This window comes from Sarcophilus harrisii, chromosome 4, assembly GCF_902635505.1.
Source record: "Sarcophilus harrisii chromosome 4, mSarHar1.11, whole genome shotgun sequence".
NCBI lineage: Eukaryota > Metazoa > Chordata > Mammalia > Dasyuromorphia > Dasyuridae > Sarcophilus > Sarcophilus harrisii.
Window position 1 is genome coordinate 97316935 of NC_045429.1, and position 22600 is coordinate 97339534.

Genomic DNA, 22600 nt, shown 5'->3' on the forward strand with positions numbered 1-22600 from the left:
GACCACACCCCACAGAACTCCTCAATCACTAATTGACAAGCGCAGGTACAAGTGTATATAACCCATGATTCCACCATCCATCATGTCTAGATATGCCATAGAAACCAACCACTAAGAAAGTAGCACCAGCAGGATGTAGATCAGGACATTAAATCACAAATTAAATCTTTTCCCTGACACAGCTTCTGTGTTCTCTCCTTCCTTTCTATTCTTTGGGTGAAGTTTTGATGAAGTAAAGCTAATTATAATACCATTACCATATATTATTACCCTCCTAAATAGTAAAAGCCCCTCAGATTTTGGGGGGATAACCCCATACACATTTCACCAAGGCTTCAGGACCTCCCTATGTTAGCAAACTCCTCTATAACCTCAAGATTTATATATCTTGGTGTAATCAGCACCATTTACTCTAAAAAACACCATTTACTCTATAAAAATCCTTGTCTTGCTTTGCTTGGCTGTTGACTCATTCTGGGAGCTTGACCCATCCATAGATTGCATCAATCTCATTAAAACACCTTTTCTTGTATTGGAGACTGTCTGAACATTAATTCTTTTAGAGGGGATACCTAGATCTGACAAGTATATTTCAACGTCATTATCAAAGTTGGAAAGTATACTGTCAAGGTAAGTGAACTCATTCACATCATTTAACCCTTCTCCATCTGCTGTAACATATGGAAGAAGTGGGGCTGGCTGGTGGAGTACCTGTGTTTTCTGCGTGTTGATTGTTAAGTCAAAATTAGCACGAGCAGCAGAGAATGAATCCATATATTGCATCTCTGCAAAGATTTCACTACACCTCAAATGCAGAACACCTATGAAGCAGAGGAATGTTGGCTTTTTAAGCAGAAGCAGATAAAAAACGGATGCAGGACTCCTTCAGTTCTTCACTAGTCTCAGAAAAACTTTCCAGAATACTGCTTCACATTATAAAAAAGAAAAAATAACTTGCATTAGAAAAGTAAGTGAAAATAAGTGAATGTATTTACATCATCTAAACCTTCTCCATAAACTGATGGTTTCACATATGGATGAATTACCTGATGGAGTACCTGTGTTTTCTTGGTATTAATTGTTAAGTCAAAATTAGCACGAGCAGCAGAGAATCAATCCATATATTGCATCTCTGCTTCAGAGGCTGCATAGAGTGCACAATCATCTGCAAACAAAAAATCACACACCAACATTTTGGTTTTGGCTTGTAGCCTCTTCAAGTTGAAAAAATTGCCATTTGCCACAATAGCTGACCTTGACATCACGTTCATCTTCATTGAAGTGTTTGACAACATTGGTTAAAAAGCATGCACGCAAGCATACAGCCTTGTTTCACTCTGTTGGTGACTGGGCAAGTATGAGAGCGTTGTCCATTATCCAGAACCCAGCCAAGCATGTCATCATGAAATTGACATATAATGCTGATGATCTTTTCTTAGAAAACAAATTTTGATATAATTTTCCATAAGCCCTCACAACTGACAATATCAAAGGCCTTGGTCCGATCTACAAATGTTGTACACAGACCTCTAAGGGGAAAAAAGTTCATTAATCAATCTGATAGGTGTAAAATGATGTCTCATGATTGTTTTAATTTGCACTTCTCTAATCAATAATGATTTAGATTATTTTCGTATGACCATAAATGGTTTTATTTCTTCACCAGAAAACTATCTGTTCCTATCCTTTGACTGTTTATCAATCATTAATCATTGGGGAATGATTCATATTCTTTTGGATTTTACAAAGTTCTTTATAAATTTGAGATGAGACCTTTATCTGAGAAAGTCTACAAAATTTTTCTCCCAATTTTCTGCATTCCTTCTGATCTTGGCTACATTTGTTTTATTTGAGCAAAACTTTTTAAATTAAATTAAATTAAATTTTTAATCAAAATTTTCCATTTTACACCTCACATTGCTCTCTATTTCTTGTTTATTCATAAATTATTTGCCTGTCCATAAAGACTAATAAGTTCCATATTCTATGTTCTTTAAACTTTCTTGAAATATCACTCTTTATTATCTCAGGTATCCATTTTGACCTTATCTTGAAAAATGATTTAAAAAGTTTTCATTTCTATAGGAAGGATGCAGTTTGTTACCACACTGCTAGCACAGGAATAGGAGTAGTCTATTAGGAAGTAATTTTAATGTTTTAAAAAGACAGATATTATTTACTAGGAAAAATGAGGAGTTGGACTAGATGATCTCTGGGGTTCTCCCACTTCATAGGCCATAAGAAGATAAGAGGATCAGCTCTTTTTCAAAGTAGCCTCTTTGTTCAGACATAGCCAATGTCAGTTCTTCATTAGACCACTAGTGTTATGGAGGGAGCTATCACTTCTTATTTCTTATGGTAAATAGAATGGAAGGATCTTTCTGTGTCATCAATCCTTTTTGGCACAATATCTTGCCAAGTCCCCCTTCTCCCAAATCTGAGAGAGAGAAAGAGAGAGAGAGAAGGAGAGAGAGGAGAGAGAGAGAAGAGACAGAGAGAGAGAAGGAAGAGAGGAGAAGGAAAAAGATAGAAAGAGGGAGAAAAGAGGCAAAAGAGAAAAAGGAGAAGAGGGAGAGGACAAGAAAGAGAAAGGGAGAGGGAAAAATGTGTTTCCAGAAGATCTTTGAGATCTCCAGAGATCAAAGGAAGTATTTGCCAGTATTGAAACCTGGGAGAAGACATACTTAGAAGCTAGAGAAGCACAAAAGACAAAATCTTTTCCTAACCAAGACTCACAGAGCCTAGTGCAAAAGACATGACTAGAAAAATTTTTACAGACCAGAAGGCTAGGAGAATTCATCTGGGTGGGAGGGATGCAGAGGACAAAAAGGAGGTGCCTACTACAATCCTGGAAATCCTACAACTACAGCTAAGGGCTAAGGAACCAAACTCAAGAAGAGTTGAACTAAATATAGTTTTGCCAAGCCAAATCATAAGATTTTAAGTTATAACAGGCCTTAGAAAGAGAATCTATAATTCTGAAACTTAGGTCTGACCACAGAAATCTTTCTAAACTTTGTAATGTTGTGCTTTTTGCTATTTTTATCCCATATATGTTTTTATGTGTGATTCTTACTAGCAAAACACCTAAAAGAGGGACTACAGGTTATTTTCAGAGAGCAGGGCAAGGAAAAAATTTCTCATAAGCAAAGCTGTGGATAATCCAGTACCTAACACAGCATCTGAAACATAAGTGCTTAATAAATATTTGATTAAAAGAATGATGATAAAACAATAGTCCATTTAAATGGTACTTTAAGATTTACCAAATTTTTTTTTGTTACCGCAAAAAAAAAAAAAAATACCATCGGTGACTCCACTTTGCTCTTCTCTACTATTTTGTGAAGCTAAGTTCCAGGTTTTTTTAGGTCACCTATTTTGGAGATGTTACAAGATTACTCCCCCATCCAAAGGTCATCAGACTTAAGGAAATGACATAAAAGTTCCCCTTCTCCCTCTCACTTTGGTGTCTTCCAATACACTTCAACAATGAGAAATCAGATGTCTCGCTCCCTTTGTGTGTGTGTGTGTGTGTGTGTGTGTATGTGTGTGTGTCCTTGCCTACAGAGAGCTTTTCCCCCTGATTTGTTTTTGCAAAAACTAATTTTTACTAAATAAATCATTTGTCTGGATGACATCCCATTTCTCTGTTTCATTGTAATACCTTACCTAAAGATTAGAGTTATAATCTTAGAAATCATCTCTTTTAAACCACACATTTTGTAGATAAGGAAAGGAAGGCCCATTAGATTTGAAAAAATTTACCCAATTGCACACAATTAACCAAACTTTTTCCCCCTCTGCCTGAACCTGGGTTCTCCAGTTTCAGAGAGACAAAGTAATAGCTCTCAGAAACCAGAAACAAGTTCCAATAAGCAAAGTAATAGTACTTAGAAGTGGAAAGAAAAAAATGAGTCAGAAGGAAGAGTCACAATGAAATCAATATGTATTAAACACTCTCTGTATGTATAAACCAGGCAGTTTTAATGTCCTGTAATTGGAGTTTATAGCTTAATTATAGGTCATTCATTTGAAAGGATTTCAACATCCACATGAGTACAGGGCCATGTGAGCATTAAAATTGTCCAAATCACAATAAAAGAGACTGAGTCAGAGCTCTGAGTCAATGGCATTTTATTGAAAAGTTCAATGGTTCCTTCTGATGAAGTGAACCTCAGATCTTCCCCATGATCTGAGGTGCTCCCTTCTTCCAGGATCTTGTATTTTTAGAATTTGATAATCAAATATGCAAAAAAGGCATGGTAAATTATAGAATTTCATTGGCTTGGGTATATTGTGTGTGTGTGTGTGTGTGTGTGTGTGTATAAAACACATAAGCAAAAATGATATATCAGCAGCATCACAAATTGGGTGAAATGAGGAATGATCTCACAAGGTGACCTTGATGTGGTCCCTTCATGTTCATGTTATACAAGAAAAAATAGTCTGAAGATAAAAAATAAATTGGAGGACTTTCTGTGCAGTTTAGTCACCTCCAGTACCCTGGACTTGGTCACCATGACAAGGAAAAAAAGGGTGGAGAACCTTTAGTTAGCTTCCAATGATTAAGTACTTGAACTTAGAATCTTCAGCTCATAGCTCTGGGATCTTATATACAGACCCTATGTCACTACCTGGAATCATATTAAAATGATTAATACCAATTGAACAGATTAGAAATCCAAATGAATTATTTCTCACAGCCAGCTGGAGTGGTTCTGTCAGTGTATTCTCAAAGCTAGCTGTAATGATAGTCCAGCCACAGTTCACATTTCTATAGGTCTTAAAGCACTGGGAAATGTGAGAATTATTATCTTCACCTCACAGATGAGGACACTATGACTCAGAGACTCAAAGACCTTCACCAAGGTTACAGAGCCAGCAAGTATCAGATCTAGAGAACCCAATGCTGCTGGTTCTGAACTTTTCCTTTTATATTCATTAGAGAAGGCAGCACCCACAGAATCTATAAAAAATAAATATGGCAGCACATAAATGAACTTGGCTGGTTTATCAGTAGAGTTTCCCCTAATTCCCACAACTCCTGCTAGAAGGAGGAGGGCACTGACAGGTATACACAGGGAAAAATAGCATCAGAGTAGGAAGAATAGGAGAAGGAGGAAGAGAAGGAGGAGGAGCAGGAGGAGGAGGAGGAGGAGGAGGAAAGTAGAAAGAGTGAACTATTAGCCTAAGGAAGAACATCTTGAGATATACATGGTGCCATGGAAAAAACCCTGAATTTGGAGTCAAGGCTTTATTGCTGTTTTATCATGAGTAAAATGCATGTTTTAAAGTAGATAATCTCAAAGCTCTTTTCCAGCTCTAAATCCCATGATTATATTATCCCCTGCCTTCCAGAAAATAGTGACTTTTCCCTATTGTTATGAATAAGAATTTCATACCATTGTTTCTGCTAACAGCTGTCTGAATTTGAGTGGCGATGGGAGTGGATAGGAAAAGAAAATATGTCCCATAAAATTATGGCCCAATAAACATCTTTTGCAATAAAGTATTTAATACATTCTACCTTACTATAATTATCTTACCATAATGTTGCAAAACTCCTGGATTGTAGATTGACTAATCACCCAATTACAACTTTGAATTGTAACATCATCCTGTCAAAAAAAAAAAAAAGTCATCTTCACAGAGCCAATTAACGATGCTAAATGGTACATGTCTATATTGGAGGAAGAGGAAGTGAAAGAAGAGAGGACAGACAACACTCATAGTAGCTTAATTGCTGGAATTTCAGCCTGTTTTGGGGATGTTTTATCACTTTAGTTTTGAAATGTGTGGGAGAAGAGGAAGGAGGATGGAAACTATTAATTGCTAACATTTATATAGCACTTTTACTTATTAACAGCTTATATTTTCATAGCCTTATATACAAATTATATTTTGTGTATATTGTATATTTTATATATACATATATCATTTATATAATTTAAAGTTTGCAAAGCATTTGATTTATATTTCCTCAATTGATATGTGGAACCATTTTATGAAGTAAGTAATTTTAATCCCATTTTATAGATGAAAAAACTGAGACTCAGAAAAGTCAGCTAATTTGCTCACATAATCAGAAAGTGTCAAAAAGAGAATTTAAACTAGCATCTTTCTGAAGCCAAATTCAGCATCCTATCTATGATGCCATGTTCTCTCTCATCTACTATCTGTAACCACAGTGAGACCTGAGAGATAAGAAAACGAATGGCTCCAATCTAGTTGAAGATGACACAAGAGACAATGGGATATGTGCACAAGTGAAGGGGAAAAAGAGCTCCTAAAGAGGAAAAATAATTAAAATGGAGAAGGTAACTACTGGTCTGATTACGATGGTGGGAGCAGGCAGGTGGGAGGTAAGAACACTGGTACGAGGGACAAACTTCTGAAAGATTCACACCCACAGATACCCCACCCCCAGGAAAGTCTTAAAAATAACCCCACGACAGACATAATTCTTAAGTAAGAAGGATGCAGTGCAGTGAATGGTCTTTGTGTTCTATTCCAATCTTAATCCCATGTCCCCTTCTCCTTCACTGTAACCTCTCTTGATGGGCTCGAGCTCAAGGCTGTGCTAAAGTAGCCTCTCTCTTCCTTCAAGTCTCCTCCCACCTGTTCCAGCCATCCCCGTATTTTGGGGGGGGTTTCCCTTTTGAGGTGCTAGAACTCCAGATGAAAGGCAGGTAAGAGAAAGAAGTCAAACAAGGGACAGTTTATGACCCAGAACTGTCTGGTGGATGAATGGAATTCAAAGCTCACCTTCCCTTTCTGCTTTCTACTGGGTAAGATGGCTGCATGGGGAGTGAGAAAATGGATGGGGTGGTTAGAATCAAGGTGTCATTGTCAAAATGGGACAGTGGAGAGTTAAAAGGGATTTATGGAACTGAAATAGGCAGCAGATTAACTCCCTATGGAAGGGAGGATATGTAATAATTGAGGGGTGAGTTTATAAATGGAAGATTTGTGACATGAATTTCTCTGGAAAGGGAAAGGGGTCTCGAGGAATGGTTTAAAGGAAGGCATTAGGATCTTGCTCCAGAAAGCAAGATGTCCATTCTCTCTGAAAATGGTGAAATTTAGTACCAGTTCCAAACATTTCCACTTCCACCTGCCCTTTCTATCCCAGGATCTTTCCCATCAGGGAAGGAGGGAAGTTGGAGTGAAGTGGATCTAAATAAATGCCTCAAGTACTTTTAGAGCTTTTTCTTAGGAATATTCAGAGTGCTCTTCTAAGGAAATAGGTTATCAACTGTATAAATATGTCTACATATATTGGATATAACATATATTTTAACATATTTAACATGTATTAGACTTCTGAGGGAGGGGGGAGGGAGAAGGAAGGGATAATTTGGAACAGAAGGCTTTGCAAGGGTCAATGTTGAAAAATTACCCATGCATATGTTTTGTAAATAAAAAGCTTTAATTAGAAAAAAGGAAATAGGTTATCAAATAAGGGGTAAGGACTATGACATTGGAGACTCTATGGATGAGAAAACTCCCTCTAACAATGATAGGCAACTTCTCTGTAATTTATAACTGTAAAGCCCAGAGGTCATACAGCCAGGATGTATTAGACCCACATCTTTCTGACTTCAGAGTCGACTCACTATCCACTATACCATGTTTCTTGTAGGTTGCGTATAAAAATGATTACTGGAAGTGAACATAGGGGATAGAGCAAGAAGGTTTTAAATTATTTTAGGAATAGGAAGGAAAGAAGCAAAGGCAAAAGTGATCATGTTTGTCAAGAGAAATAGCAAGTTACCTTGGGTCACCACCTTGAAGAAATGTTCATAAAGTTAGCCAGATAGAGGAGTTTTCATGTAAATCAGATGCAGTGGAAAAAATTTTCGGACTTTCAGGTTTGTAGGGCCTGTGTCAGTATGACGCAGTATGTGTCATATACCTTGGCAACTCTTAAGAACAGGAGAAATCCCTTATCCTTTAACAAGTATCAGTCAACAAGCATTTATGAAACACAGGACTAAACTCTATGTGGGAGATACAAAAATAAAACAGTACCTGCCCTCAAGAGCTTACATTCTACCAGGAGAGAGATGTAAATGTGAAGAAAGAAGGGGCCAGTTATTTATGGAAGAAAGCAGGTAGACAAAATAACCTGTGAGAATTCTGCTATCTTACTATTCCTGAGAAAAGAGAAATCCAATTGTGAGTTAACTCATTTCAGAAATCCAAGAAGAATAATGCACCCTTCCCCGGCTAAGAATCCAGAGTGTTTCATCCCCACCCCTCCTTACTCAAAATGAACTGAATACACACTACAGGGTAAATGGTAGGTGCTAAGTACAGAATAAGCACTGAAAATATTTGTTCTTCTACCATATTAAACACCGATCAGCACTTCCTGTGCCCCTAGCTACCTCAGCACTTTGGGACTGATGCTTCCTGTGGCTGACTCTCTGTTTCCATTCCAGTTAAGCAGCCAGTTACCTTCTAACAAGCACAGGGAGGCTCTACTTCTTAGCAGGCTTCCTCTCTATCACTTAGCCATTTCTCTCTCACTCAGTGCTTCACATACACACTCCCCACCCACATGCTACCCACAAGGAAGCAAAGATGACAAAACGTCCCCTAAACCACTTCTGGATCCAGAGACAGGTCCCAGGTTGCACCCTAGATTGGATGCATCTAGTTCTTGCAGGTGAGTCAGGGTAGGTAGATAAGTCTGGGATCCTCCAAAGGAGTCGGTTGAGGAAAGAACGAGGGCAGGATCAGAAATACCAGGGGAAAGGAATGTAAAAAACGGAGATTTCTTTGTGAGAGAGGCAGCATATTACAGCGGAAAGTGAACTGGACTGGGATGGAGAGAACAGGTTTGAATTTGGCTCCAACTTAGGATCAAAGATTTAAAGCTTGAAAGAACCTAATATATCACTTTATCCAACTACTGTGCTTTGTAGATGAGGAAAAAAATGAGACATAGAAAAATAATTAACTTATCTATCACACAGCTAGTAAATGTCATGGGTTTGAATCCAGGTTTTCCTGATTTTAAGTTCCTTGTCCTCTGCTCCTTTGTTTAGGGTCTCAGTTTGCGAGTCTGCAAAATGAATGAGTTAAAACGGTTAATCTGTAAAGTCCCTGTATGTTCTCTAACACCGTGAATTTGATTTTTTTTTAATTCAAATCAGAGGATCTCGAAAGGAAAGAAACAAGAATCTGGGGAGCACTTGAAAGGGCCACAGATAGATACCAAGAGGTTTGCAATGTAGTTTGAGATTAACTGGTAACCAACTAATTAGATTCAGCACAATTAAATATAAATAACAGACAAATTCACTTTTGTTCTGGGGAATCAACAACTAAAAAGGCTTTCTGTGATAAAGAGGCTTTTTGTGTGGCTAGCTACCTATTATGGAAAATCAATAGCAGAGAAGACTATGATGATTTAGGAGAAAGTGGACTAAGAACTAAAAAATTAAAAACTAAAAGTTGACCTATTTTTTTCAGCCCAGGTGTTCATTTAGCAATTTAATCCACAACGGAAACATCCAGTCCTCTACTGTCCAAGAACAAAGAGAAGATTATGGAATATACCACAATTCCACAAACTGTTGGTAGCCCCAGTGGGTAAGTGTTCATTTAAAGACTTTTTTTAAATGGCCCAATGGATGGAGTTCCCCTCACAACATACTTATATGGAAGGAAGAGCTTTCCTTTGGGAAGTTCCCATCTTGACACTGTTCCTGCCACCAAAAATGATAATACTTAGACACCCTTGATGGGATCTATTGCGTGATTTGTATTGAAGGAGGAGAATGGAAGGACTGTGGGTGTCTCTGTAAAAACTAGATAGCAGCCTTAGTGGGGGATTTTCCCAGAAAAAAAAAAGAAATGCTGTGTGGCACATTTCAAATTTTTTCTGATTAGAGCCATATTGGATGACAGAAACTATATTTGGGGGAGGGTGGGAACTAAGATCAATCTAATTCAATTCAGTTAGCAATTTATATATATATATATATATATATATATATATATCCAGCACTGTATTAGGCACTGGGGATACAAAGAAAAAACTTTCAAGGAGCTTACAATCTCTTATGTCTCAAAAGGTGCTACACATTTCTCACAGGAACCATCCTGGGCAGCTTCTTGCCTAGAGAGTCTATAGATCATCCAAACCCCACTCCCCATCATCTACTTCTTAATTCCTTATTCTCCTCCTCCTTAACACTCCCACTCTAAAGCCTCAACCAAAAACAGCCCACCCTTTCCACTGGTCCTCTGGAAAGCTTATTCCACAGGCAATATACTTCCCTTCATCCTAAATCTTTTCCTTTTTTGTTCCTTCATCTTCTAGCAATCACTGAAAATCAGCTCCCCATAAATGACACAGCTTCCTTGGCCATCCTTTTCAATACTGACTGCAGCTCCAATTATTTCTCTTGGTTCACTTTTGCTCAAGGCCGGAGACTTGGAATTCTCATTGATTAGATCCTCTTTCTCCAGATCCTCTTTTTTGGAACATCTCTTTCTCCTGGTTCCTTTCCTACCTGTCAGACTGCCTCTTCTCAGTCTTTTTCACTGGATCCTTATCCATGTCACCCTTTCTAACCATGAGTGAGCCACAGGATTCTTCCTTAGGCCCTTTTTTCCTTCTGTACTACTTCACTTGGTAACCTCATCAGCAACCATCGATTTATGTCTCTGTCGATGATTCTTAAATTTTTCATTTCTTCCCTAATTTCTCTTGTGATCCCAATCTCATATTTTCATTTATCCTCCAGACATCTTGAACTAGATGTTTTTAAACTCAACATGTCCAAAATGGAACTCATTAATTTTCCTTTAAGCATCTTTCCTTTGTGCTAATTTCTATATTACTGTTGAAGGTAATACCATCTTCTCAGTTTCTCTAGTTTACATCCAATGTGTCACCCTCAATTCCTCATTATCTTTCACTCACCATAGCTAATCTGTTGCTAAGGCTTGTTGATTTTGTCTCTGAATTATCCTTCCCAGATATGCCCCCTTTTTTCCTCTGATACAACCACCACAATGATCAGGGCTGATCAATTAAATTTTAGGCTACTGCAAAGTATTCCCCATTCCATTCAGCTGCCAAAATTATTTTTTTAAAGGGAAGATCCAAACATGTCACTCCCATACTCAATAAACTCCAGTGGCTCCCTATTACCTATAGGCAATAAAATAAATGTTCTATTCAACATTCAAAGCCCTTGAAAACTTATGGTCTTCAGTCCTCACTTTTCAAATCTTTTGATGCCTTACTCCCTATCTCACACTTGCCTTCTGGCCTTTCCTTAAGCAAAACACTTCATCACTTGGCTCCAAGGATTTTTCCCTGGTTGTCCCCCATTCCTGTAATGCTCTCCCTCCTTATTTCTATATATTGACTTCACTGGCTTCCTTCAAGTCCAACTAAAATCCCACGTTGTCCAGGAAGACTTTCTCAACTCCTTTTATTTCTAGGACCTACCCTCTTTAATTATTTCCTATTTTTGTTATGTTATAGCTTATTTTATATGTATTTGTTTCTTTATCACTTCCCTCATTAGACTAACTGGAAGGGAGGAACTGTCTTCCTCTTCCTTTTGGATGCCAGTCCCTCAAACAAACGTGGATTAAACCTAAGATCAGCCATTTGGTTGAAAGTCTGCATGGTCAGATTTTATCCCTTCCTGAGTTCTGGGTCTGTTTCCACTTGTCTCCCTAGTTTTCCTAATCATTCCTCTCTCCCAATTTTAAAGCTATCATCTCTTAGCCTGTGTATTACTTAGCACATACTAAGGTCTTGATAAATATCAATCACCAATTTGTCCCAATTTCCTGCCCCCTCAAGGGAAAACAAATAAATTTGCTGGTCTAGATGTTTCCAGAAGTCTAGTATTTTAGCTTAGGTGAGGCAGTATGGTTTGCTAGAAGCTACACTGTATTTAAAGACAGATCTTGCTCCAGACAGGTCATTTATTAATAGTATGAATTGGAAAATTTGCTTGACTTTCTGAGACTGTTCTCTTTGAGGAAAAATGAGAGATAATAACATTCGTACTACCGACTTCAAAGATTCATAAGGAAATCATATTGCAAGTGAAATCACTCCTTAAATATAACATCAACCTTATCTTCAAATCCACTACTCTGTGAAATAAGAATTGGAAAAAAAACCCTCATAAAAGGAGTTTTTGTTGTTGTTGTTCTTGTTTTGCTTTAAAAATAATTCAACGTAAAACACTGCAAATACAATGTAAAGAACAGCAAAACAGTGTTACTATGGCCATCTGTCAAAATGTAAGAATGGCCTCCTTATATAAAACACATAAATATGTAAGACATACAATATAGTACAACATGTAATACAATATATAATAGGATGTCATTGTATCGATAATTACGTTTTATACAGATGTGTTGTGTAAGATTCATTAGCATGATATGCATTCCAGTAGATCTACCATAAAACTGAGTCTATAACTACATAGAGGATGCTAAAGTGGAATGTGTAGGAGGAGAAGGGATGTGGAATGGTGTTAACAAAGGGACGAGAAATGTATGGATTTTATTGTACGCTTCATTAAGGACAAAGTGTTTTAAAAAATTTTTTGTCTTTGCATGAACTATCTTTATTACTTATTATCTGTCCTGGGATCTCTTCCCTCCTCTATCTGTATTCTCCTCTTTGTCCATTTTTTCACCTCTTACTGATTTAGTTATTATCTCTATGCAAATGGGTTACATTTATATATGTATGTGTGTAAATATATATAAAATATACACATATGTCTCTCTGTCTGTATATGTATATTTGGTCTATGTATATGTGTATGTATGTGTGAGAGAGATAGACAGTCAAAAAGACAGAGAGAGAGAAGCAACTAAGTAGTGTAGTATATAGTGGGCCCTTCCTTAAGTCAAGGAGACTCATCTTCCTGAGTTCAAATCTAGCTTCAGACACTAATTCTGGGCAAGTCACTTAACTCTTCCTCAGCTGTAAAATAAGCTAGAGAAGGAAATGGCAAACCACTTGCCAATAAAACCCCAAATGGGGTCACAGAATCAGGCAGAACTGAAATGACTGAACAATGGGGGGAAGAGAAAGACAGAGAGAGAGAGAGGAAGAGAGACAGAGAGGCAGAGATGCCCAGAGAGATAGAGGAAGAGAGATGAGAAAGAGAGACAGAGACAGACCTCAGAAACATAGACAGAGACAGACACACAGAGGAAGAGATCTCAAGACCTTATCTCTGTCCTGAACTCAAATTCCTACATTGCCAGTTTCTTATTGGGCATCTCACTTTGATGTTCCATAGGAGTATCACATTCAGCATGTCCAAGATAGAATCTATTCCCTTTCCCATCTCAAACTTGTAAATTTCTATTGAATGCACCATCATCCTACCAGCCACCCAGTTCCCAGTCTTGGAAAGTGATTGACCCTTCCTCAGCTCCTCCTCTTTTCTTCCCCCACACTCCAGCCCATCCCCTATCATTTGCCATTTTTCTCAATGGTATCTTTGCACGATCTTTTCCATCTGCTCCCTCTTCTCCATTTATAAGACATATAACTTAGTTCATATTTTTCACCTGGACTAGTCTAAGATCCCCTGAATTGGTTTCTGTGCTGGCCATCTTTCCCTTCTATCTATTCTCCATATAGCTGATACATTGATATCCTAAGAAACAAATCTGACTTGGGAGTGTCATTCCCTTCTCAGAACTCCTCAAAGGCTCCTTTTTGCCATTAGGGTAAAAATATAAGATCCTCAGACTAGAAGTTAAAACCTTTCATAATCTGGGGTTATCTCCAATTTCCATTTGGACTCTTTCACCAGCTCTCCTCCATTCATGGGATCACATATTCTGCCTTTATGCCTTTGCCCAGACAGTGACTCCCACGTGGAAGGCAATCCCTTCTCAAACCTGCCTTAGACTGGCAGGTGTAACTTACAACATGACTGCTCACTGCTCAAATCCCACCTGCTGCAGGAGGCCTGTTATGATTCCCTGAGTCCTTAGTCCTAATTTAGGTCCTTCTCCTAATTGTGCTAGCTGCCTCAGTCTTCATCTATAATGGGAGAGATTTAGCCATGATTCTTCTACCTTTCTCCTTCATTCTTCTTTCCTTCCAACACAACTTTAGGCTATTCCCCAGGTTCTCCAGCTCAGAGAGCTAATGGAGCTTTTACCTTGTTTTTCCAAGAAAAATATTTTTCCAGCTTATATACCACTAGGAAGTGGGAGATATATATAAAAGCATTTCCAACCAGATGCTCTTTCTAGTTCCCCTTCATTTGTTGTCTTCTCCAATTAAAATGTTAGCTCTTAAAGGATGATTTCAGAAAAGCCTGTAAAGATTTACATGAGTGAAATGAGCAGAACCAGGAGAACATTGTACACAGTTACAGCAAGATTATATGATGAACAACTATGATAGACTCATTTCTTCTCAGTAATACAGTGATCTAAGACAATTCCAATAGATTTGGGATGGAAAATGCCATCTGCATCCAGAAAAAGAACTATAGACACTGAATGCAGATCACCTTTTTGTTTGTTTTTTTCTTTTTCATGATTTTTCCCTTTTGGTCTGATTTTTCTTTAACAACATGACAAATATGAAAATGTGTTTAAAATCTGCTGTCTCGTGGAGGAAGTAGTTAAAGGAGAAAGAAAAAAATTTGGAACTCAAAATTTTATAAAAATGAATGTTGAAAACTATCTTTTCATGTCGTTAGAAAAATAAAATACTATTGAAGAAAAAAAAAATCGTGAGCTCTTTGAGGGAAGGAACTGCCTTGCTTGTTTATATTTGTATCCTGAATGTTTAGTACAGTGTCTGGAACACATTAAAAAGTATTTATTTGTCTTTTCATCATTATGTCTAAATGATCTTTAAGGTGTCTTCCTGTTGCCTCTAAGTGTTCCATAAAGGTATTCATGTAGACAGTGATAGAGTGGATAATGTAGATAATAAATAAGACATGTAGTGTGGATAGCAAATAAAGAAGCCCAGGCTGGAAAAGAGGATTTGATGGAGAATGACAGATGAGATGGGTAATTAGTCTGGAGGAAGAGGTATAGTTAATGGTGGATTCCATTGATTGGTACAGCCAGGAGGGCACTCTGATATGTCAAGCAAATGCAAAAAGCAAAACCCAGCCTGGAGAGAAGGAACTTGAATTAATTGTGGGTTCTCCTAGATTTAAAGACCAACCCCGGGTCCTGTTTTCTGTGGTTGCTGGGCTTCTTGCCATCTTCTTCGTCATTGCTTTCCTCTTCATTCTGTGGTTCTGGAATAAACGGAAAAAACGTGAGTCTCATGTGTCTTCAGATAATATATGAAAATTCTCATTATTTCAAGTCCATCTTTAGACTATTTAAGTTCCTATCCCAGTTTCATTTGGAAAAGCAGACTAGTGGCATAAAGTCTTATTCAGTTCTCACATACCCTCAGAACTGTAACTAAGACAAAGTGACTGGGACTTTGTCTCTGGAAGATGAAATTTAACGGTCACATTTACAATACTCAATAACACAGAAACAACTGAATGGCACACAATTAGCAAGAATAATTAATTAAAATAGGAAGCTACCATATGGCAGTTTCTTTCCCCTAACTCCATCACTACCTCAACCAAGGTGACTTCCTCTCCTGCCCTAGCCCCAGGAAATGGGTTCTCTGGTAACAGCCTTAGGGGATTCTAGGTCTTTGCCACATCCAGAAACTCCCAACTAAATTGAGGCCACTTGTATGGGCTAGCAAAAATTGCTAGTGATTACATTACAAATCCCTAAGAGCACCAGCTTTAGTCCTCTCAAAGAATTCTAACTATTGATTTCAAAATTGTCAATGATCATTTGAATGCAGGTTTGCTTGCATTTTTATGTTGTTCATTTTTTATAAAAGTGATGATTTTGATGAATAATGATTGATATTGATTGATGAATGATAATGAAAGTAATATGAAAAAATGAAGTGCCTTCTCCTCCCAAGACCTCTTATTGTCTCTACTGGGTCATATGGGATTGACCTGATCTGCAAAAATGACATCCTCTGGTGAGAGTAGTACAGTCTCCCTGGTATCGTTCATGCCCAAGAAGAGAACCCAGCAGAAGAGGCCCCATCAAACCCTACAGCCTACTGAAATCTCTCTCATCCTATTGCCTTATAGAACAGGTTTCTTACTTCCGGGTCACTGTTGTTCCCTTGGTGACGCTGTCTCAATCCAGAGAACGAGGGAAAAACATCTATGGTTTTCTGCCCCAAAGCCAAGCAAGGCCCGGTAGGTTCATCTCTTATGTTTCTGGGTCTGCAGAAGGATGAATTGGCATCTCTTTAAGTTTTCAAAGGAGCATAGATTTAAAACAGAAGGAGAATTACAGGTCATTTATTCCAATTTCCTCAATTTTGTATATCATGAGAAACAGGCCTAGAAAAGTTAAATTTTTTCCAAGATTACACAGTTAATAAGTAGCAGAGCCAGGATTCAGAAATAGCTCTCCTGAATCCTGGTTCAGAGATCTTCTTTTTATTGGAAAGCTACAGAAAGAATGGGACCAATAAATTTTCAAGACGTAATCCCAATAAGGTGGGAAGAGTGCAAGGGAAAAGTGGGGAAGTCCAAACAGAGTGACAAACTGGATACAGGAAGAACAATCTGGAGGCTAATTGCTCCTCCTGAAATTGGAGATAGTGGTAAGGGTAGAGAAAAAGATTCAGGTTAAGGAGATATTAAAGAAATAGAATTACAAGACTGTAGAATGACAGAGGAAGGAAACCTTGGGAGGAATAACAAAATTAGAAGAAAAAGGGGTTTAGTAAGAAAGAAAACATGTTCATTTTGGTTATGTTGAACTTGAGAAGTATATAAGATAAAACCATTAAGCTGATAGGACTAAAGATCAGGGAAAAAATGAAGGTAAGACAAGTAGATTTTGGTGTTATCTGCATAAAGATGAGAAATGGATATATAGTTAATGAAATTGCCAAGAGAAAGAACATAGAAGAGCAGCCCAATTTAATGGCCTTCTCCAAGAAGATCTCTCTGATCTCAGAGACCTCACATAAGTTGTGTTATTATTTCTTTTTAGGTTTAATAATTTATCACCCTACATTAGGGTTAGAGTATAATGGACAGAAGATTGGACCTGGTTGGCTTATGGACCTTAGCTTAAAAAGGCCAAGGTCTTCCACTGTATCCAGGGCCATCTCCTATCATCCTGATCTCCATCTGGCCACTAGACCCAGATGGTTCTGGAGGGTAAAGTGAGGCAAGTGACCTTTCACAGTCCTCCTCACTTAAATAGAATTCACTTGCATGCCATGGCATCACTTCCTTAATATTATGATCCTCTTCAGGAAAGAAGGACAAACAACAATCTGGAATCAGACCCAGCCTAAGATATTTACCAGGTGTGAGGTTTTGGACAAGTCATTTTACGTCCATTTGCCTCAGTTTCCTCAACTGTAAAATGGGAATAATAGAACCTGCCTTCCAGGGCTATTGTAAGGATAAAATAGCATAGTATTTACAAAGTAATTTTCAAATATTAAAGAACTATATATAAATGTTGTTGTTGTTAAGTCATTTTAGTTGTGTACATCTCTTTGTGACTCACTTGGAGTTTTCTTGGCAAAGTTTGTCATTTTTTTCTCCAGCTCACTTTATAGGCAAATAGGGTTAAGTGACTTCACACAGCTAATAAGTGTCTGAGATCAGATTTGCACTCAGGGCTTCATGATTTCAGATTAGATACTTTATCCACTGGGCTGTTAAACTATATAAATGCTAGCTATTATTTTATTGTTGTTGTTATCTGCATTTATTTTATATTCCACCAACACCATCCCTGACCATAAGCTGGAAGAACATCATGTTATCTAAGATGTATCTCCTTCAGCATCAAGCATACATGCAGAGATCACTTCATAAATGCTTGTTGAAAATTGAACAGATGAGTAGTTAAAGTCCTGAGCAATTCCCGGTTCACCCATAACACTGGAATCCATTTAGCACTCCATCACTTGGATCATGGGTTGTCTCTTATCAGACATGTCCTGAATCTTGCTTCTTCATATCTTTAAGGTCGGCGTCACTCAAGAAACATTCGTATTTTCAGTACGGAGAGTCTCATTCCCAGGAATTCTGACAATCCTCATTCTGAGCATGTGGTAAGATATAGGAGCATATGCACATGCATGCATTCACACACACATCTGTATAATTCTCCTCCAATAACAAAGAATTTTTGGCTTTTATGCTCTTATGTCAAGCACATAACCTCTGAAGAAAATTAAATTAATATTACTTTTCTAGTGCTTGAGCTGAGCTCGGGAATTTTGCTTTCCTTCTGAGTTAGTTTAAAGTTATAATTAAAAGAAAAGTTGTCATCTCTCATACTGGTTACTTCCAGAATGGCTGCTTGTTATCTTTAAACCCCACAAGTTAAGTTGATAATATTCCCAAAAGATATGTTGACTGTTCGTCCCTGTCCCTATGCAATTAGGAGAGTTTTTAATCTGTTTTAAGGAGACAAAAAGTCTGATAGTTTTAATGCCCTAGGAAAGATTAGAAAGGATGCATTCCATAATTGATGAAGAAGGGTTAACCTCACATGAATGTCAGCTTGCCTTTCTTGGTATAGCCAATCAAAATGTTCCTGCTCCAACTCTGCACTTATCTCTTCTCCAAACCTACCAAGACTTAGTAGAAGCAGAGCTCATACCTGGTCATGTGTCAATAAAATGAGTTCCCTTCTTCTCATTGGGGTTGCTAGCTTTGCTGAGGTTGCCAGTCTGACCCACTTCATTGGTATTTTTTAAGTGTTTAAGCTCAGAAGCTTATACTTTAGTTTATCTTTGTTAATTTTATTTACCGCACCTCTCTGCCTCCATACAGTATCATAATATACAATCATCACAGAAATTTAGGATTGGAAAAGAAGGATCTCAGAGCTCATCCATTCCAACCCATAAGTGAATAGGAATCACCTGTATCCCATAACCCATTTTTTTTCATTACATGTCTGTGAAACAGACTAGAAAACAATAAATCTTTTTTGGTTCCTTGCCCTAGGACATAACCATTTTTAAAGCTATAGGTGGTCTTAGAAATAGTACCATGAAAGAAAAAAAAAAGCTTTAAGTAACACACCACAATATGGATAGGAAAAAGAAAAAAACTTTGCTATTATTCCATACCCCTTTCTGATACATTAAATAGTTTCCCTTCTTCCTTATAGTTCTCACCACCAGTGCATGTTCTCCAGTCATGCAGAACCAGTGCCCCTGCCATTGGCTATGAGGTTGGAATTTATGACAATACTGCCATCTCCCAGGTCTGTGGGCACCTTGTCCCTGAAGTAGACTATATCAATGTTGGAGCATCCATAGAAAGAATGAGCACCTCTTCTGAGGATTCACAGGATTACGTCAACGTGCCCAATGCCAAAGAGGCTTCTGGGAATTCAGGTGCAATGAAGTCCTTGTCTGGGAATCTTCAGGACCCTCAAACATCTGAGGAGAGTGTACCCAGGGCGGAAAGAGACGGCTGCTCTAGGGATGCTGAAGACTCCACCAGTATTTGGGTTCTAGGACTTGAAGATAGTGATTATAATGGGGATGCGGAATGCTCTTCTCATTCTTCCAATGACTATGTAAATATTCCAGCAGAAGATAATGAGGAGGATCAAGGCAGACCTCAGTGGATGAACTTTCAAAGTTACAGGGCTTATGATAATGTTCTGTGGAAACAGAATAACTGGAAAAAGCCACATGCAGGAGAAAGACTGACAACAAATATAGGAGGAATGCTACGTTGGACTCTCAGTCTTCCCTTTGATGTCCAATGTGAAGAGTCAAGAGAGAATTCACTTGACTTCTGGGATTATGAGAATATTGAGCCATTAGCGCAAGATGGAAACAGCCAAGAGACATCTGGAGAAACAGATAGTGAGGGATCTGATGACTATATAAATGTGCCAGCTGTGGCTGAAGAGGAGAAACTCAGCACTGAGCATGGGACTGAAGCAAGGGCACTGACTGCAGAGCAGAAGCTCCCTAACCAAGAAGAAGATTTCTGTATGATGCTTCATACTTTACCTTCTGTAACCACATAGCAATGACTGAACTAAATGAAGAACTGAGAATCTTTCAATAGGAGCCATCTGGTGAAAGGTAGAAAGAGGTGATGAGTGGGAAACTGTGAAAGTAGAGGTAGTGGTGGTGGATGGGCAAAAGCAAGAAAGGAACTATTCTTGAGCCATGGAGGCTGAGGGAAAGAGCATGGACTTGCAAGTCAGGAAAACCAGGGATGAGCTCTGGTTCTACCAGGTACTTGTGTCATTTGTAAGTCAATTCCCTCCCTGTACCTCAGTTTCATCATCTGGCAAATGAGAATAATAATGATACCTGGCTTATCTACCTAAGAGGCAGTCGTAGTCGTTTGCCCTTCTTCCGTCTTGAAAGAACCATGACATCAGAGAGGTAATTTAAGTGAGGGAGGCTGTGCAAGGTCACCTGCCTCACTTTCCCCTCCAGAGTCATCTGGGTCCAGTGGCAAGACAAAAATCAGGATGACTGGAGACGGTCCTTGATGCAATGGGAGATCTTGATCTTTTTAAGCTAAGGTCTTCAGCAGGTCTCATTTTGACTAAGGCTGGCTGCACCTATTCAGTGATTAAGAGGAGGCAAAAAAATTTCCTCTTTCACCTAGTCAAAAAAAAATCTAAAGAATAAATCTGGGAAAGAAAGACCCTCCAGAGTTTCTGGCCAAAACAGAAACAACTGTTATTTGCATTCAATCTGACTCCAGATTGTGTGGTCCAGGAGAAAGCACTATTTATTTAGAATCAAAGAATTTAGGTCCAAAGTTCCAGCCTGACCTAATCCCAGCAAAATCATCCTGAGATTTGGACATGGAAATTAACAACTTCTCAGGGCCTCAGTTTACTCATCATTCATTTCTGTAAAATGAAGAGTTGTATTACATGATTTCTAATCATTTAGCCTTCCAATTTCATTTATATATAAAACCCTATCCCTCAAATCTCCTATAAGAATGTTCTAATGATGGAAAAGCACTTTATAAAGGAATGATAATTCCAAGCCAAGCCTTTAAGATATTGTAAGCACACATCCAAAAATGCTCCAATAATATTTTCAGTCTCTGGCTCCTAATCACTTCCTACGAGAACTGTTTTACCTAAGGCTGGGTTTTCATGAACTCAAAGACATTAGGTGGGTCTACCTACATGTAGAAGTCTAGGAAAGATCAGGACTAATTTAGGAGTAAGTTTCATTTGGTTCATTTAGATGATTATATGCTGTTCTTGGAAAGCAGCTGGTAACTAGAATCAAGGCCACAGAATTTTACAACCCCTCTCACTCTGCTATTGACTTGAACAAATCTGAGCCAATCTGTGCCTTAATTATTTCATCTGTAAAATTGGGGGTAACAAAGAAGATATATTTTTGTAACTGAATTGACATCAATTTGTGTCTACCTTTTCACACATGTGTTCCATCTCCCTAACTGGATTGCAAATTTATTGAGGGCTGGGAGCCTTTCATAATTTCTTTGTATCGTTCATATAACACCTCACCCAGTACCTTATAATACTAGCTATTCAATAAATGTTTGTTGATAAGGGAAATGGTCTATATGTTTTGTTCGTGGGTTTATAGTATATATTCCTAGTTTGGTATGAATTATTATTGTATTCTGGGGATCAAGTCTAGATATTATTGTTGAAGAGACAGTGTATAGACACATGCAGAGTTTTCTTTCTGATAAAGATGGGAGCAGGAATCAAAGAAGAATGCTTGCTAGTTGTGATAAAGAACCAGATACTGTATACTAAAACAGTACATTTCCTTCTCCGGAAGTCACAGCAAACACCAAAGCAGAAAGCAGCTCTGTTCTGCATTCTGGGAAATGCTAATCAGATACCTGGGCAGGGGAGAGGAAGTGAGAAACAACTAGAACTAGACTAGGGTGACTGGGGCTTTTCCTAAGTGCACTTAAATTTAGAGAACATTATAACCCTTGGATGTCTTCAGCAGGTAAAATGATCTTAGTGAGCAAGAATAATTAGTTAAAATGGGAGGCTATACCTTCCCCTCACCCTATGGCCCAATCAATTCCAAGATGAACTCCTCCTGGAACTGGCCTGGCCTGTTCCTACCTTCAGTGAAAGTCTTTCTAAAGTGAACACCCAGTATTCCAAAGTCTTTGTATTTTCTATCATAACACAGTGGCCTGGAGTCTCCCTTCCATGAGACCTAATGTTTCTTTGAGGTCTCTCTTACTCTATCTGAATTTTTCTTAGAAAGTTGACTTAAGGATGTCTTCAGGTTCTGCTTGTCCCAGAGCACATTTTGTGAAGTATTTCCAGAGTGTCAGAATAGCTTTGTTCAAACTACAGATGTGTGTATAGTTGGTCAAAATGGTACACGAGAAAATGTCTAATCTGGCCCTCAAAGTCTGATCATTGATCAGATGAAATACATTATGTCTTCAGAGTTTTTTAGGAAATCTAAGATTAAGGGAGTGGGAAGAGGGCAGTTCCCCTATCTCCTGGCCTTTCTGCCAAAATTCATTAGAGG

At 38.2% G+C, this 22600-nt stretch overlaps 1 protein-coding gene across 1 annotated transcript; it reads left to right on the forward strand.

Annotated features, from left to right (window-relative positions):
- Positions 1-8441: 8441 nt before the first annotated feature.
- Positions 8442-21772, forward strand: LAX1 (lymphocyte transmembrane adaptor 1). Its single transcript, XM_023504063.2, has 6 exons — positions 8442-8671; positions 9481-9600; positions 15195-15304; positions 16167-16277; positions 18081-18166; positions 19237-21772. Exons 2-6 carry the CDS (start codon positions 9557-9559, stop codon positions 20110-20112), a joined length of 1227 nt encoding a protein of 408 aa, XP_023359831.1. The 5' UTR covers positions 8442-8671; positions 9481-9556; the 3' UTR covers positions 20113-21772.
- The last annotated feature ends 828 nt before the right edge of the window (positions 21773-22600 follow it).